Source organism: Echeneis naucrates, chromosome 20, assembly GCF_900963305.1.
Source record: "Echeneis naucrates chromosome 20, fEcheNa1.1, whole genome shotgun sequence".
In the NCBI taxonomy this organism is placed as follows: domain Eukaryota; kingdom Metazoa; phylum Chordata; class Actinopteri; order Carangiformes; family Echeneidae; genus Echeneis; species Echeneis naucrates.
Window position 1 is genome coordinate 12,198,717 of NC_042530.1, and position 13,787 is coordinate 12,212,503.

Genomic DNA, 13,787 nt, shown 5'->3' on the forward strand with positions numbered 1-13,787 from the left:
GAAGAAAACACTGATATCTCAAAAACACTGGACGGCTCACAAATGACTGCGATCCACAGTAGTCTGCTTGTGTTGCACAAAAAACAGAGCACCACATGGTGTGTGATGAGAAGGTGAAACATAGACGCTCATTACCAAACAGATCAGATTTGTCCTGATGCTGAACTCAGCTCCAGGTTGATTTAATCCAAAAGGGAACTAAACTCATTGAGATCTAGCTGCATAGGATCCCTTCTGTCTTTACAGAAAACACCATCACATTGAAATCACGTTTGTCGCAGTGTCAAGTTTCAGTCGTTTCATATATAGGCACAACACATTGTGGGCAAAAACAAGGAGAAGGAAATAAATGGAAAGCACTGTGGGGAGATGGAGCGATCTACTTGAGCGCTCTACTGACTCCAAAAACCCCAAGTGGATTCTGAGGTGATAGCAGAAATCAGGAAGAGGGCACACTACACAGAAAGCACTGCATGAAGCAGGCAGGCACAAAAACACTTTTACACATCAAAGACAATCATCGTTGTAATACACACGTACATCTAATACAGAGGGTTGTGCAAGAGATACTGAGGGAATGTCTCCCAAAACTGTAAGTAAGCATAGCTCCTTGACCTTTTCTGCTTTTCTAAAGCAGGAGGCCGATGGAGGGAAAGTGACCATCAGCTGTTGGCTCGCTCCAGACACAGTCAGCTTCAGTTATGTAACCACGCAATAAGCTTGGATCCCTGAGCACCATCACTTGTATGCAAACACAGACCTCTGTGGATACACAGCAGGGTGAGCGGGCAAGTTACTCGCTAAATAAATCCCACACAAGAACACCCACACATGCCCAACACCATATCAAACATATAAACGTTCATACATGAATTTTTGCTCTCAGCCTGAACATTTCAAGGTGAAATGTCACATGCTGTGGTAGTTATCGCAACAACACTGGAACCAGAAATGTCAGGGCAGGAAAAGAGCCAGAGAGAAGCTGGAGAAGAAAGTACAAGGGAAATAAATCAGTGTGCCATGAAAAGCAGAACAGCCAGGGATTCCTACCTTCTCTGGGTACATGCTGTCCCAGTCGCCCGAGCTACAGCACTGAGTCAGACCCAGAGAGAGGGGCGGTGAGTGGCAGGGACGGGACTGTATAAACCAGTGAGCAGTGGAGAGTGAGACAGCAGGGAGTGAACAAATTAAATAGGTGATGTCCCCCCGTCATCCACTCTGTTAAAAACCACCACGCTGCCTCACAGGCTGACGGGCAGAGTCGCTTCACACACACCCAAGCAGAGACATCAACGAGCAACGAGGTAGAAGAAGCCCGGAGTCACAAAGTGGGTCCTCTGTTACCTGTGATCACAAGTTACATTAAGGTCTCTGCAGTTTGGTTAAACAAGCTGAACTGCCCATTAATCTCACCACTTTCATTCAGCCTGCTGTTGTGTTCATGTTAACAGATTTCTGCTTCTGGTTTTGCACCAAACAATCTGTACAGGGCGATGTGGAGATCCAGCTCACAACAGGGAGAGGAACAGTTTGCTGTTTTCACAGCAATCAAAGATCATCACCATCAGGACATATAGCCTCCTGTATAGCTGCACCAATCACATCCTATTTACTCCCTGATTTTTTGTGGACTTAATTATTCAGACAACAGTGATGCTTCTGTTCACACATGCAACGGTCAAATTTGGTGGGAAACAGCTATAAAATGAGTGCAACAGAGCCACTGTGTATGAATCATTGAACAAACAGGATGCAGCAGTGGTGGCAATTGCAGGTCTGGAGCCAGACCACAGCTCAGTGTTGGTTGTGGCTTGACTTTTGTTGATGGCAAAACAGATACAAGGAGGAAAAAGGAGCAGCATTACATCAAACCAAATTAACATGAAAACTACATATAGTCACTGAAAGGTCAGCAGTGTTAAGATGGTTTACAATTGGTGCAATTGAGCATATTTGACTGTCTCAGTTCAGAGATGACTTTAAATTATTTTAATCAAATCCACTTATCACAGTGATTGCATTGAAATGTTCTGATTTAAAATATTCAATTTAAAATGTAAAGTTATTCAGCAGCAACAATGGGCAAAGTGGCCTACCTGGTGTCCTGTCTGATAAAGTAGCTGCTATCCTGGCTTCAACAAGTCTGCTTGGGAGTATCGAGTGACATGCTCTTTCAAAAAAGGGTTTGCCGTTATGGGCAGGGAATAAAAAAGCTGAGATAAACAGTGAATATTTTATGACATTTGACAGGCATTGCTGGCTGCTAAAATTCTAAATACACGTGTAGTTTCAGGTGTCCTCTCTAGGGTTTCTCTCTGCAACAACAACAACAACAACAACAACAAGCTTTCGGAGGGAACAAATAAAAATACAGAAAAGTTCAGGTAATCTCTCTGAGGTAACAAATCTTGAAAAGTAAGATGGGAGGTCCAAGTGGGTTACTCCATGAGACAAGGAGCAGCCTAGTCCTGACAGCTGGTTACAATCAAAGAACACATTAAAATCTCACTTAAGACTAATGGGACCTGTAGGTAAGCAGTTTTATCTGTCTGACCTTTAGCCCGTACTTCATGGAAAGAATTAAGAAATTAAATCCTGCACCTTACACGGTACACATTTTTCCTTTTAACCCCAAGCCCATTTTGTCAACATCAGCTCTTGTGGTCGTCTTGAAGGCTAAGGCCTTGGGGGCTTGTGGGTTTAATCCTCTTTTTGTATCACACAGGCACAGATCAGGATGGATGTGAGGAAGGGCCAAAAAAAAAAAAAAAAAAAAAAAAAAAAAAAAAAAAAAAAGGTGGTCACAGGTTGAAGTGTGGACAAAGTGTTCTTGGTTTCCTCGCTCTTGCTATACCCTTCACTGAAACCACATCTGACAACATCAGTGGGTAAAAAGGCTGAAGAGAGAGACAGGTGTGCAGAAGCAAATATGAGGCCAGCGGAGGAAGAGGAAGCAACAGAGACAGAGCAAGTGTGAAAAGTGGAAGAGAAACTAAAAAAACCCAGACAGGGGAAGGAGAAGAGAAGCAAAAAGAATGCAGGCAGGCAGACAAATCCCTCACATGAACACAGCAGACGCACTATTTGTTCAGGTTTAATATTAGATTACTGAAAAGTCCAGTGTTTCACTTTTGAGGGTCAAGCAGACCTTCATTGACTTAGTTTTGCCTGCTGACTGAATGTGTGTGTGTGTGTGTGTGTGTGTGTGTGTGTGTGTGTAGGCACAGAGGCAGGAATGTCAAGTATGCACTGGAAAACAAGCAGGGGCCTCCTTTTCAGACGGTCCAGCATAGTCCCTCGGCAAAACTCCAGATTATGGTGTGTAACATAGACGAGACGGTTGCACTTTACTACCTGCTCTCATATTCAGTGGTATTTACAAGGGCATTATGTAATAAGCACTTTCTTGTATTCTGGATATTGAAATTGGCTGTGAAGAGAGCTCTGTAGCAAATTTTAGACTCTGCAGGCAAAGACTCCATTCAGAGAAACTTGTAATTAGCAGGTTAGGGCAGGTCATTTCTGTACAGTAAACTGAAGAGCTTCCCAGGAAGCCTCAGTTGGGACAGGAAGGCTTTCTCATTAGCCACCACTCTTTCATATGAACTAAACACGTATACACATGTGGGACACAATCACAAGTCTGAACAATGATGATCCAATTCATAGCACAAAAATTGCATACATTGATTAAAGTTTTCTCTGAATTAATACATATTTAAGGGGCATTTGGTAGTCCCAACCAACCCCCACATAGCATTCTATTTCAATACACTGCTGAGCCACTGATATGCATTTTCAGCCTTTGCTCTGTTGCACAAGTAAGCAAATACACATATTAGCAGAACCAAGTCAGATTATGTGTCACTCACAGAGGCAAAGATAACAACACACAATGAACAATCCCACTAGATCACAGCACATGCTCAGACATTCATGACATCCAGTTTTAATGCTCTCCTCCATCTTTAATGGTGACCTTGTAATGTTGCTCTTTCAAGTCATTCATCTCACTGTGGCAGCCATTTGAAGGTTTACGCCTCACGGGCTGCAACTAATCTCCAGATTCAGCCAAACATGAAAACATATCTGTCTGGCCTTCTGCTTGTGGGTCTTTGCCATCCCACGGGGACTGCAGCAGCTCAGTCAGGAACCAGGACCCTTGCACTTCGTCCCCGTCTGCATACAACGCCCATTGTCCTTCGGGCACTGTCAGCCAGCAAGCAGACCACACCGCAGGCAAAGAGACTCTGGCTCAAACTCAGCTGCTTTTTAAATACTCTGTATCTGTCAGAATACACTTACATGCCAGTTATGTCACTGTGGCTATAGGCACGCTTGAGGTGGACTTCTTAGCAGATTTCTGTGAAACAAGACATGTGGTGCTGGAAGACATCTTATTTTAAACGAGTGACTGATCCAGCTTGTAATCTCTGGGATTTAGTGGTTTTATTAATGACATGACATGCTGCATGTTACTCCATATAGGGAGTTACTAAACTGCAAGCACTGTGAAAGAAAAGGGGTTGCCCAGCCAGCAGAGGTTGATGGCCTCTTTTGGAGTGCGATTGTGTGAAATAGAATAAAAGCTGGGCTTCTCAGCATCTTCCTAATCAGGCAGGAAACAAAAGCAGAGCTCCAGACACAAATGTTTCCACCGTCTTTCCTTCAGTGCCACATCTCAGAGACAGAAAACAACAATCTGATTTCTCACACAATCCCACAGAGCGGTTTTTATCCACTCATTAAGTCACTGTGCTTTGGAAAGAAAAGGGAGCTATTTCCACCAAAAGGATAACCCTCTTACTCTTCCCATTTCTTAAGATATGAGTAAACCTATTCCAGAATAGCCCAACTAAAATAACTTTCTTTGTGGTGACAAAGTCAGAGTGGTCTTGTTGTTTTGTTGGATTTTAAAATATACAGCAGCATCTTAAAATCAGAACTGCTAGTGGTAGGGAAACCCAATATGTTTACATGGGGAAAAGGCTTTAAGTCATATGGTTTGCCACACTGATTGAAGACAATAAACACTCTATCCCTCTGCCAGGCTCTTGAGAAGTGAGGAAAATAGGTTTATTTTGCTAGTCCCTTGGGAGCTGTGCTTTTTAGGGGGGCAGGGGAGAAAGGGTGGGGGGACATGGTGACTAAATACAATTCAGGACGACGACTCTGACCACAAAGCCCCTCCAAGAAGCTCCTCCTGCATTGCTGAGGAGGAGGCGGGATGCGGACCCTCGGCCTCTGCTGCTGTCAGAGCCCCAGAGATAAGCAAATTACACACAGAAAGCATGGAGAGGCGCAGAGACTTTAATCGTCACCCAGAGATCAAATCTAATCAGTTAGTGGTGGCCAGCTGGCAGTCGAATGGTGGCATGTCAGCAACAAATCCTTCTCACAGATCTATCCACCTAATATCCATTCATCCATCCAGCTGCTCCTTCTCTTCTTGACAAAGTAAAGGAGGAAGACAGAAGAGGGCCAATGTTTTGGAAGAACAAGATGTAGCTTCTCTATTGTCTTTAGTTAACAAGCTGCTGCCAGTTGTTCCTGGCTTATCGTGTCAAGCCTTTTTTCCACAATATATAACAAACTCTACCTCCAAATTCGGAATAATATACATTATTGTGTATCTATACTAAATGGTCCAAAGACCGTGCAGAGCAGCAGCCCAACATTAAATAGGCAAAGAAAGAAATTAAAGTGTGTCCTAATCATAGCTCGGTAAAACACCCTGTTACTTCAACCGGCTGTGTGACGCCTCACAACCTGGGTTAGGGTTGCAGGGACAAACACACTACCAAATACAGGGGGAAGCCAGGGTCTGGTCTCAGTTTGGGATACGCTTGGGATCCGACCCAGTGGACCAAGAACCAGGACCACAGTCAATGTGTATTTTATTACGTGGCTCTGGTATAAAACATAATGTGACTGGTTCACATTATATAGTTTCTTCATTACCATCATTATGAAATGTCTCCAGTGTCTGCAATGACAGTTAAATTTGACCTTCGTGGACTGATCATCATAGATGCCACAAAAATAAACATAGGGTTTTTTACATCTTTTACAGGTTTCTGACAAGCTGACTAATCCAAAAAAAAGGGGCAAAGACGGTGTGTGGAGCTGCGACTTTGGTTGTGGTCACCTGTTGCTCAAAGCAGCTCAACATCAACTGTCTATAACTTTACACCTTGACAAAATCACTTCACCCACACTTCACTTTTGGGCCACCCTACAGTGGACATTTGAAGAGCTGCACTTTTTGATACGTAATTGTTTTACAGTGGTATACAGGTTATAAATTTCAATAACAGGAGTCAGATACATTAGACAAGTTATCAGTATAGCGCTGCATTGATTGTTTAATTATTGCATTTGCAAAAATCCAATAACCCTAACAATTAGAATTTTTTCAAGCAAATCTTTCAAGTGAAAGTGCCAAATGTGCAGAATGTGAATGTCATGAATGTCAGCCATCATGTTGGCATTTTTTTTGTCCCAATCATTCTCAAAAATTCATGCTTACTCAGGCTCTGGAGAACACAACAACAAGGCATTGCCACGAAATGGCCCTCTTTCTCTTTTGCCTGCACCCAAGCAATGACAGGAAGCAGTGGAAGTAGGAAAGTTGAAAGAAGTGGGTTTTCTGCAGGGTCATTCACTTTGCCTGGCAACAGGCCAAACAGAACAAACTAACACAACACTACAAAAGATACAAAGAGCGAGGGAGTGGGCTCCACCTGCCTCTGCTACCATAGACTGCAATGAGCTTCACAGGGAGTTTTGGCTGAATTCTGTCTGCTGTCTGTTTCTTATCCGCCCCGCCAGGCTCTACTGTAGTCCAACCAAAAAAAAAAAAAAAAGGCCCTTCAAAGAGCTGCCCATGGAAATGGAAATGGCTGAGAGCAAAATGTGCGCATGTTTCGCCCCTGGTGATTTGAGAAGCATGAAATTAATTCAAAAGGGTGGATGAAGGTGAACAGCAACACAGAAAACAACCCTTCTCTTAAATAGATGTGGTCTTTTGAGGGAAGTCAATTCTGACCCTCAACATGTGCAGCTCTGAAGTTGTAAACTGTGTCAGCATGCTTCCATTCGCAATTCACTTTATTTCACATGGCGCATCACACATGGCATTCACATTCACGCTCACACAGTGGTCCTCACGGTGGCGCGACTGGGGGCTACAGACTGATCCTCAGCAGATATGACCTAGTTTCTATTCAAGCCCGTCCTTCTTTGTCTGCTCCACAGTGGTGGAGGCTGTTGCAGCCAATGGAACAAAGAACACAAGCAGCACTTGGATCCTTCAAACAAGCTGACCCCGCCTAGATACATCCAGGCCAAAAATGGCTCATGGAGCCCGTCCTGCCTGGACTCCCACTACCTGGGAATCACCTTCTTTTTCGACTTGAAACCAATTTTGCTGCGGACAAGGAAGGATAAGCCTAAGTCCTCACAGTCTTCACCTATTCTCTTGTTCTCAGGGTGTTCAGACAGATATTATGGAAGCGGGAGCGACCCCCATTTATCAGTCTGGAGACTGGAGGGACAGAGCTGGGAAGATTTATGTTTTCATCAGCGATTCAATAAGGTCAGATCCCTGAACAGGAATGGACCCACCTAAGGCATCTTCAATCAATACAAATAATAATATATAAAATTATTAATATTTTTGTTGTAATAAAGCCTTTGGATATATTCCGGCAAAAGCAACAAATCTAAAAAACCAGGACTTATGCTTGGTATTTCCTTATAATTTTATAATATGTACATTAAGACTCATTTAAGCAACCTTATTTAACAGTGGCGCTAGGACCAGACCATTTAGTCTTTAATGACCCAACTGCAACAGAAAAAAAAAAAAAATACACATCTGTACACAATAGGCAAATTCTACTTGAAGGGTAACAGAAGATTTTAATAAGCACCTGCAACTGTTGCTGCTTTCGTCAAATCATCTGCTAAATGAGGCACAAAATTGTTCAGGGCAGTGTGGAAGATGATAAATGAGTGCAGCTCTGCAAATAAACTGAGAGCAAAGAACATGTAATCTCCCAGCACACCATATGACTGAATCAGATTGGGACGAAGGCAGTTATCTGCAGCTAGCCCAGGAGGGCAGGAATAAAATGAGCAGAGGGTGAGGAATAAGCCAAAGAGCTGGAAGAAAATGAGAGGAGCCAAGGACAAAACTGAGCACAAAGGACAAAACTAGAGGTGGTCCTGGATGTCAGTACTCTAAAGAAAGAGCTACAGTAGCTACCTTTCATTTTGTTTGCTACCCTGAAAGAGTTTGACATTCACATATTTTGGCATACATTTCCATTTAACTACCTATGAAGTCAAAAAACTCACAAATGCATCAAAGGCAGCAGATCTTAGATGCCGTTTCTAAACAGAGTAAAGCAGCTGCTTACCTGCATGTGTTCGGTGGAGCTGCTGCTCAGTTCATCCCCAGACTCTGAGTCATTGCGGAGCTTGTTCAGCCCCTCACCAGGCAGGTCACCCGGTGGGGAGGTCTTGTCACTGTCTGGACTTCTGTTATGGTTGTTCCCCACTTTGAGCGGAGGCGAGTCCGCCTGTGTCCGTGGCAGAGTGGAATTGTTTGCATGGTGGTGGTTATTGTTGTTGTGGAGAAGTACCAGTTCAGCCACAACCTTGCAGTGATAGGGACTCCCCGCATTCTGGTTAGCATCCTTCGGTAGAACTGGCGGCGTGACACGATCAGAGGATGGAGACGGGGTGGAGGAAGGTGACGGGCGCCCGAAACTAGACATTTCCGGTTGGGGTCTGCTGAGGTTTTCATTGGATGCTCGGCAAATATCCAAAACAGTGGGCTTGGCCCTCACGATGGGCTTCTGGGGGGGCATGAGTGCCCGGCGTACCTCCCTGACGTACTGGGCCGGTACATAAAAAGCCTTTGTACCCTCTTCCTTCCTCACTTGCCACCAGTCCTCATTGGTCTTCTTCACCAGCATGTAGCACTCTCCCTGGCGGATGGCCACCATCTTATCTTTGGCCTTGTACTCATAGTCGTACTCCACCTCGATGTAGACCTGGCCCGGGGTGACGGGCAGTCCCTCTCTGTCAGCCATGACTGCTGGAATGAGCGCTTGAACTGTGACCTGAACTGTTCAGTGACCCAGGCCTGGAGGGCTCCTCATGTCTGACTGCGGTAATTCCTGCGATGCAGCAGACAAGACAAACAAGACAATTTTTTTCAGCTAAATGTCACAGGCTTTATATTTTAGGACACAAGACCTTTAGCAAACTCATGAACATCTGCCCATGAAACCACACAAACATGCTTCCATTTCATGGGAAAAACCTCAATGTATTAGTCACCTGACTACCACAACCACAGTGTCTCAGCTCTTATGAACCCACATTATAACAAGGTCTACTTCCTTGCATTATCCATCAGTGGCAACTCCTCCCTCCAATCCTCAAAAGCCACAACAGACAGTCAGCACTGATTGTTCTGGCAACCCGTACCACTGCTGAAGACATTCAGCCTGGTAACCTGATCATCCTCTGTGGTGTTAGAGGTGATGACAGCCTGACCCCACACACTGATCCTGCTCTGTGTGATCCAATGACTACAATCACTCCATGGAGCTTACAATTCCTCAGAGACTGCGGCCAAAAATAAAGTGTGCCCCTGCATCAAATACAGACATTACTACTCAATACTGCAGTTACAGGACACAGTCAGAAAGCTTTATAAAGCTCAGGGTTATCTTCCCAATACCTCATACACAGTCGGTGTGCGTGAGTCAGAGGACAGCTGGGTGCTTGCCATTCCTGGAGGGGTTGTTTTGGGATGGGGCCTGTCATTCATCTGTCTGTCAGAGAGTATCCCTTCGACAGTTAACCTAAATAAATACCAGAAAGCTCCCGCACAAGAGGAGCTGCTACTGAGCCGTGGTTTCCCTCATATCAAATTCTCCTCCTTCCTCCCTGAAATAGCAGCCACTGTGGACTGACATCCTGGAAGTACAGGCCAGTAAAAGCAGGTGCTTTTAGTGAGGCATGAGAACACGAAACTGCATCTATAAGGGGCCCGTCCTTATGTAAAGGAATATGTACACACACTCACATTGAAGCTCAGACAGGGAGCTATGAACCCAGAATAGATGAGAGCTGTCTGGGGCAGAGTGGCGGTGGGAGCTACGTGTTCATAATGGGCTTAAATTGTTTCAGTTTGATCAGTTTCAACACCATGAAGTGCATGCACTCTGCGTTACATCACACCAGGGCTTTTAGTGCGTACACTTGCCAGACAGCAGCTCCGTCCAGGCCTGTCCCAGAGTGAGTTTCAGGCATTATGTCAACAGATGTGTGTTCAAGCCCTTTGTGAATGAATGTCTCTCCAGAAACAGACAATTGATGGTTTCATTTGTGTGTGCACTAGGAATGGCTATCATCAGAGGTGGCAGGGATGTAGTCAGGAGCTTGTCAGAGCTTCAAGTCACACACACGATAAACAGCACTATCACTGATGTGGCATGACAGCAACGGTTCTGACCTTATCGCAGAAAGTTCACTCTGACACTGTAATAAATATGAACAGTGTCTCTGGCGTGATTTTAACTGTGTGTACCATTTTCTATGATAAGGATGAAAAGGACATGAAAGGATAAACCCTGTAATAAGTGATGCTGCAATGCCATAGTATACGAATGTCACATGAAGCTGCACAAAGATAACTTTATCTTTTGGATTACCAGTCTTTACGTTCCCATTCATACCATTAACATCTGAAAGATTAAGGCTTTCCAATAACACAACGATAACCAGAAATTATGCGAACACGGTATCAAAGACCTGTTTATTGAAATGGTGAAAAGCGGGCATGTAAACTGATCTACAAAAGTGTGAGGCAACTTTCTAGAGGTATATCAAGACCCCAAGAAACCTCAGAAAACCAGACAGTTGTGAGAATCAAGCATGACATCATTCACCTTGGCAGCAGCCCACCACTGAGTCACAACAACAAAAATTACCTTTCACCATAAATTCAGACTGACTCTTCAGACACAATACAGCGAATGCCTCGCAACTCCACTCTCCCCTGCTGTATTTCATCTGCTGTGGTGTCTGTGCCAGAGGAGCAGAGTACATTCAGCTGCAGACAAATCCCCGCCGCCGTATGGTGTCAGAGTAAGGAGGCGTCTCAGAGGAGAGGAGTGGCGGCAGCCAACTTGTTGCTCTGCAGGGACTCAAAGGAGGCCGCGCATGTTTAGAAACAAGCTGGCACATGTCAGGACAGCAGTGAATGAACAGCTACCGCATGTCTGTCTATATGGACGCAAACTCCAATGTCCCTCTGTTCTCTTTGGGAATCTATCGCTGCCTCTCAGTGGAGTGGAAGAGGATGGCCTCTCTTCATGAAAGACAGCATGTGTCTATGCTGTTTTAAACAAAAGGACATTAATGTACGATAAACTCACTAACTTATATCCTACACCCTCATATGTTGTTGCACTGCGACACATTGAGCCAGCTAATTTCTGTTTAGGAAATGTGCAATTTTATATAACACACCATCAGTATCAAAACCATTCCTTCAGATGTGCTTCCCTCGGGAAAACTACATTTTGATTAGATGTAATGATGAATAAAATGTTTGAGCCACTTCTAAAGATGGATCACTGGTGACAACCCGCAGTAACACGGTCAAATCAAGTGCCATTAAGTAAAAACAATCAATCAATAAATAAATAAATAAATCTGGCAGCCTGAATTCAAACGGAGGTGTACCAAACCAAGGTATGCACCAACACGAGGGCTCCCGGCTGTAGTCTACCTACATCTGCAGACCAGCCACTGTATTAGCAGAACTGCCTTTGTCCCTGTGCTTCATTCAAAACAGATGTGGCCGAGCGGTATCCACTCCAACCCGGGCTGCTGCGTGCTGCATGCGGGGAAACATTTCTCCGGCCCTGCAGCTCACCGGGGACGCTCCCAAAACAAGCAGCGTGGGGTCACACATTGTGCGGCCGCAGCCTGGGGGCGAGCAGCGGGGTAGGAGGAGGTGGAGGTGATGGCGGCGGCGGAGGGGGCATATTGGGGGGGGGGGTTGTCCCTTACAGCACCACACGGACCGCAGAAATGCAATACAAAGGAGTTTAATCCATGTGCATTTACAACAAAGGGGCTCCGGCTGAACATCACCGAGGATCCCCAGGAGGGAGGGCAGGGCAGGGACGAGCCCTCGGAGGAACCCCCCCTCCCCTCCACCACCACCCCCACCTGATGAGGACAAACAGCCAAACACACCGCGGGGAAATGAGCCCGGTAAATCCGTGGGTGAAGGCTGATGTGGAGGCTGGTGTAGCCGGTGGAGGCTCCGTGTCCGGACAGAAACACCGCAGGTTCACCGATCTGCAACAGCGTGCATAGCAACAAAGTGACTCCGGCAGAGGCCAATAGCCTCTCGCTGACCGGGCGGCGGGGGAGCCCCGCAAGGGGAATGAAACGTACCCACCTTTGGAAACTCCGGCGGCGGCTCTCTGGTGTCCGTGTTGGCCGGAGGAAGTTTTTCCCACCTAATTCGGCGTCGCCTGCTCTGACTGAGTCCGCCGCAGACCTCCGGTCCGTCGGTTTGTTCTCAATCCCCCCGCCTCTCTATTTACAGTCAAGCTCAGCCCGTTTACAAGTGGTACATCCGGTCTGACTTTCAAAGTTAAAGCTACCTGACGTATGCTCGTTAGGGTGACAATGTTAAAATAGGAAAGCAAAGTGGGAGTGATGAATTAAATACTTAAGAATAACAACGACGTGGTAAATTGTTTATCTTAAGGTTTTGTCTTCATTTCATCTTCTTATTCGGACCTTCATTATTTTTGTAATTGAAAGTATCACAATGTCGTTTTCATTTTTACGAAATAATTCCCCCATGTCATTTGAAATCCTGCTACGAGTTTCGTTGTTATGACCCATTAAAGCTGTACTCATTTAAAAACCAGGATGACAAAGTAAGGGTCACTCAAAGTCAATCAAAGAACAATTAAAACATTGTACCAATGCATCCACAAAATACTACACTGTGCATAGTAAACTGTAAAATTGTTTTTGTCATCTATGCCGTGATATAATTTTCAGTTTTTGGTTTTACAATGAAATCAAATTAGCCTTACATTTTTCTGAAATTGGTCAAAGGGACCATACGCTTAATTTAGCCTAGACCTTTATTCTGAAGGGGAGAAGTCCGGTTCTCCCCAGGGTGTTTCCTATCAGCTTATCACAGATGCGGTCTTTAAAACGTAAGAGACGCTGGTTTGTCGCTTCCACCACACACACACACACACTGATAAGTCTCCATCCAGAGCCGGTCCGGATGCCCCCCCCCCCGGTGTTCCGCCTACCCGCCCCGCGCTGCAGGAGCCGGGATCACCTCTGCTCCTCAGTGGATCACCTGGAACAGTTTAAATGTCACTGTTGATGAAGTCCCCATTGTTGGCCAATATCAACTCCATTATTTGACAGGATGTTCATTTTCATGTAGTTAAGGCAACCTGACATAATTAGATCTGTAGGATTCAGGCTCAGCCCCCCCACAGCAGGGAGTTCAGCATCCAGCCAGCATCATGAATGATTCAGTGCTGGGATTCAGGAACACATATAGCTCTGAAATCGGCCCCAGGCAACAGGACTGTGAATTTACATTATCACAGAATAATGTATGACTGTTTACACTGTAATGCAATCACATCACTTCTAATTGTCTGATCAGCACACCATTTGCGTGAAGGCGCGCCCTGTTGGTGTAAAGAGGA

The 13,787-nt window shown here is 45.2% G+C and overlaps 1 protein-coding gene across 4 annotated transcripts in view; it reads right to left on the reverse strand.

The window, feature by feature from the left end:
• The window catches only part of LOC115061117 (rho GTPase-activating protein 12-like), a 47,282-nt gene extending 34,657 nt beyond the window's left edge, over positions 1 to 12,625 (reverse strand). For all 4 annotated transcript variants that reach the window (XM_029529371.1, XM_029529370.1, XM_029529369.1 and 1 more), the window contains exons 1-2: positions 12,497 to 12,625; positions 8,424 to 9,188 (exon numbers count right to left, since the gene is read on the reverse strand). In XM_029529371.1, the coding sequence (XP_029385231.1) occupies positions 8,424 to 9,101 (678 nt within the window). In that variant the 5' untranslated portion in view covers positions 9,102 to 9,188; positions 12,497 to 12,625. The remainder of the gene's footprint in view (positions 1 to 8,423; positions 9,189 to 12,496) is intronic.
• Positions 12,626 to 13,787: the final 1,162 nt, after the last annotated feature.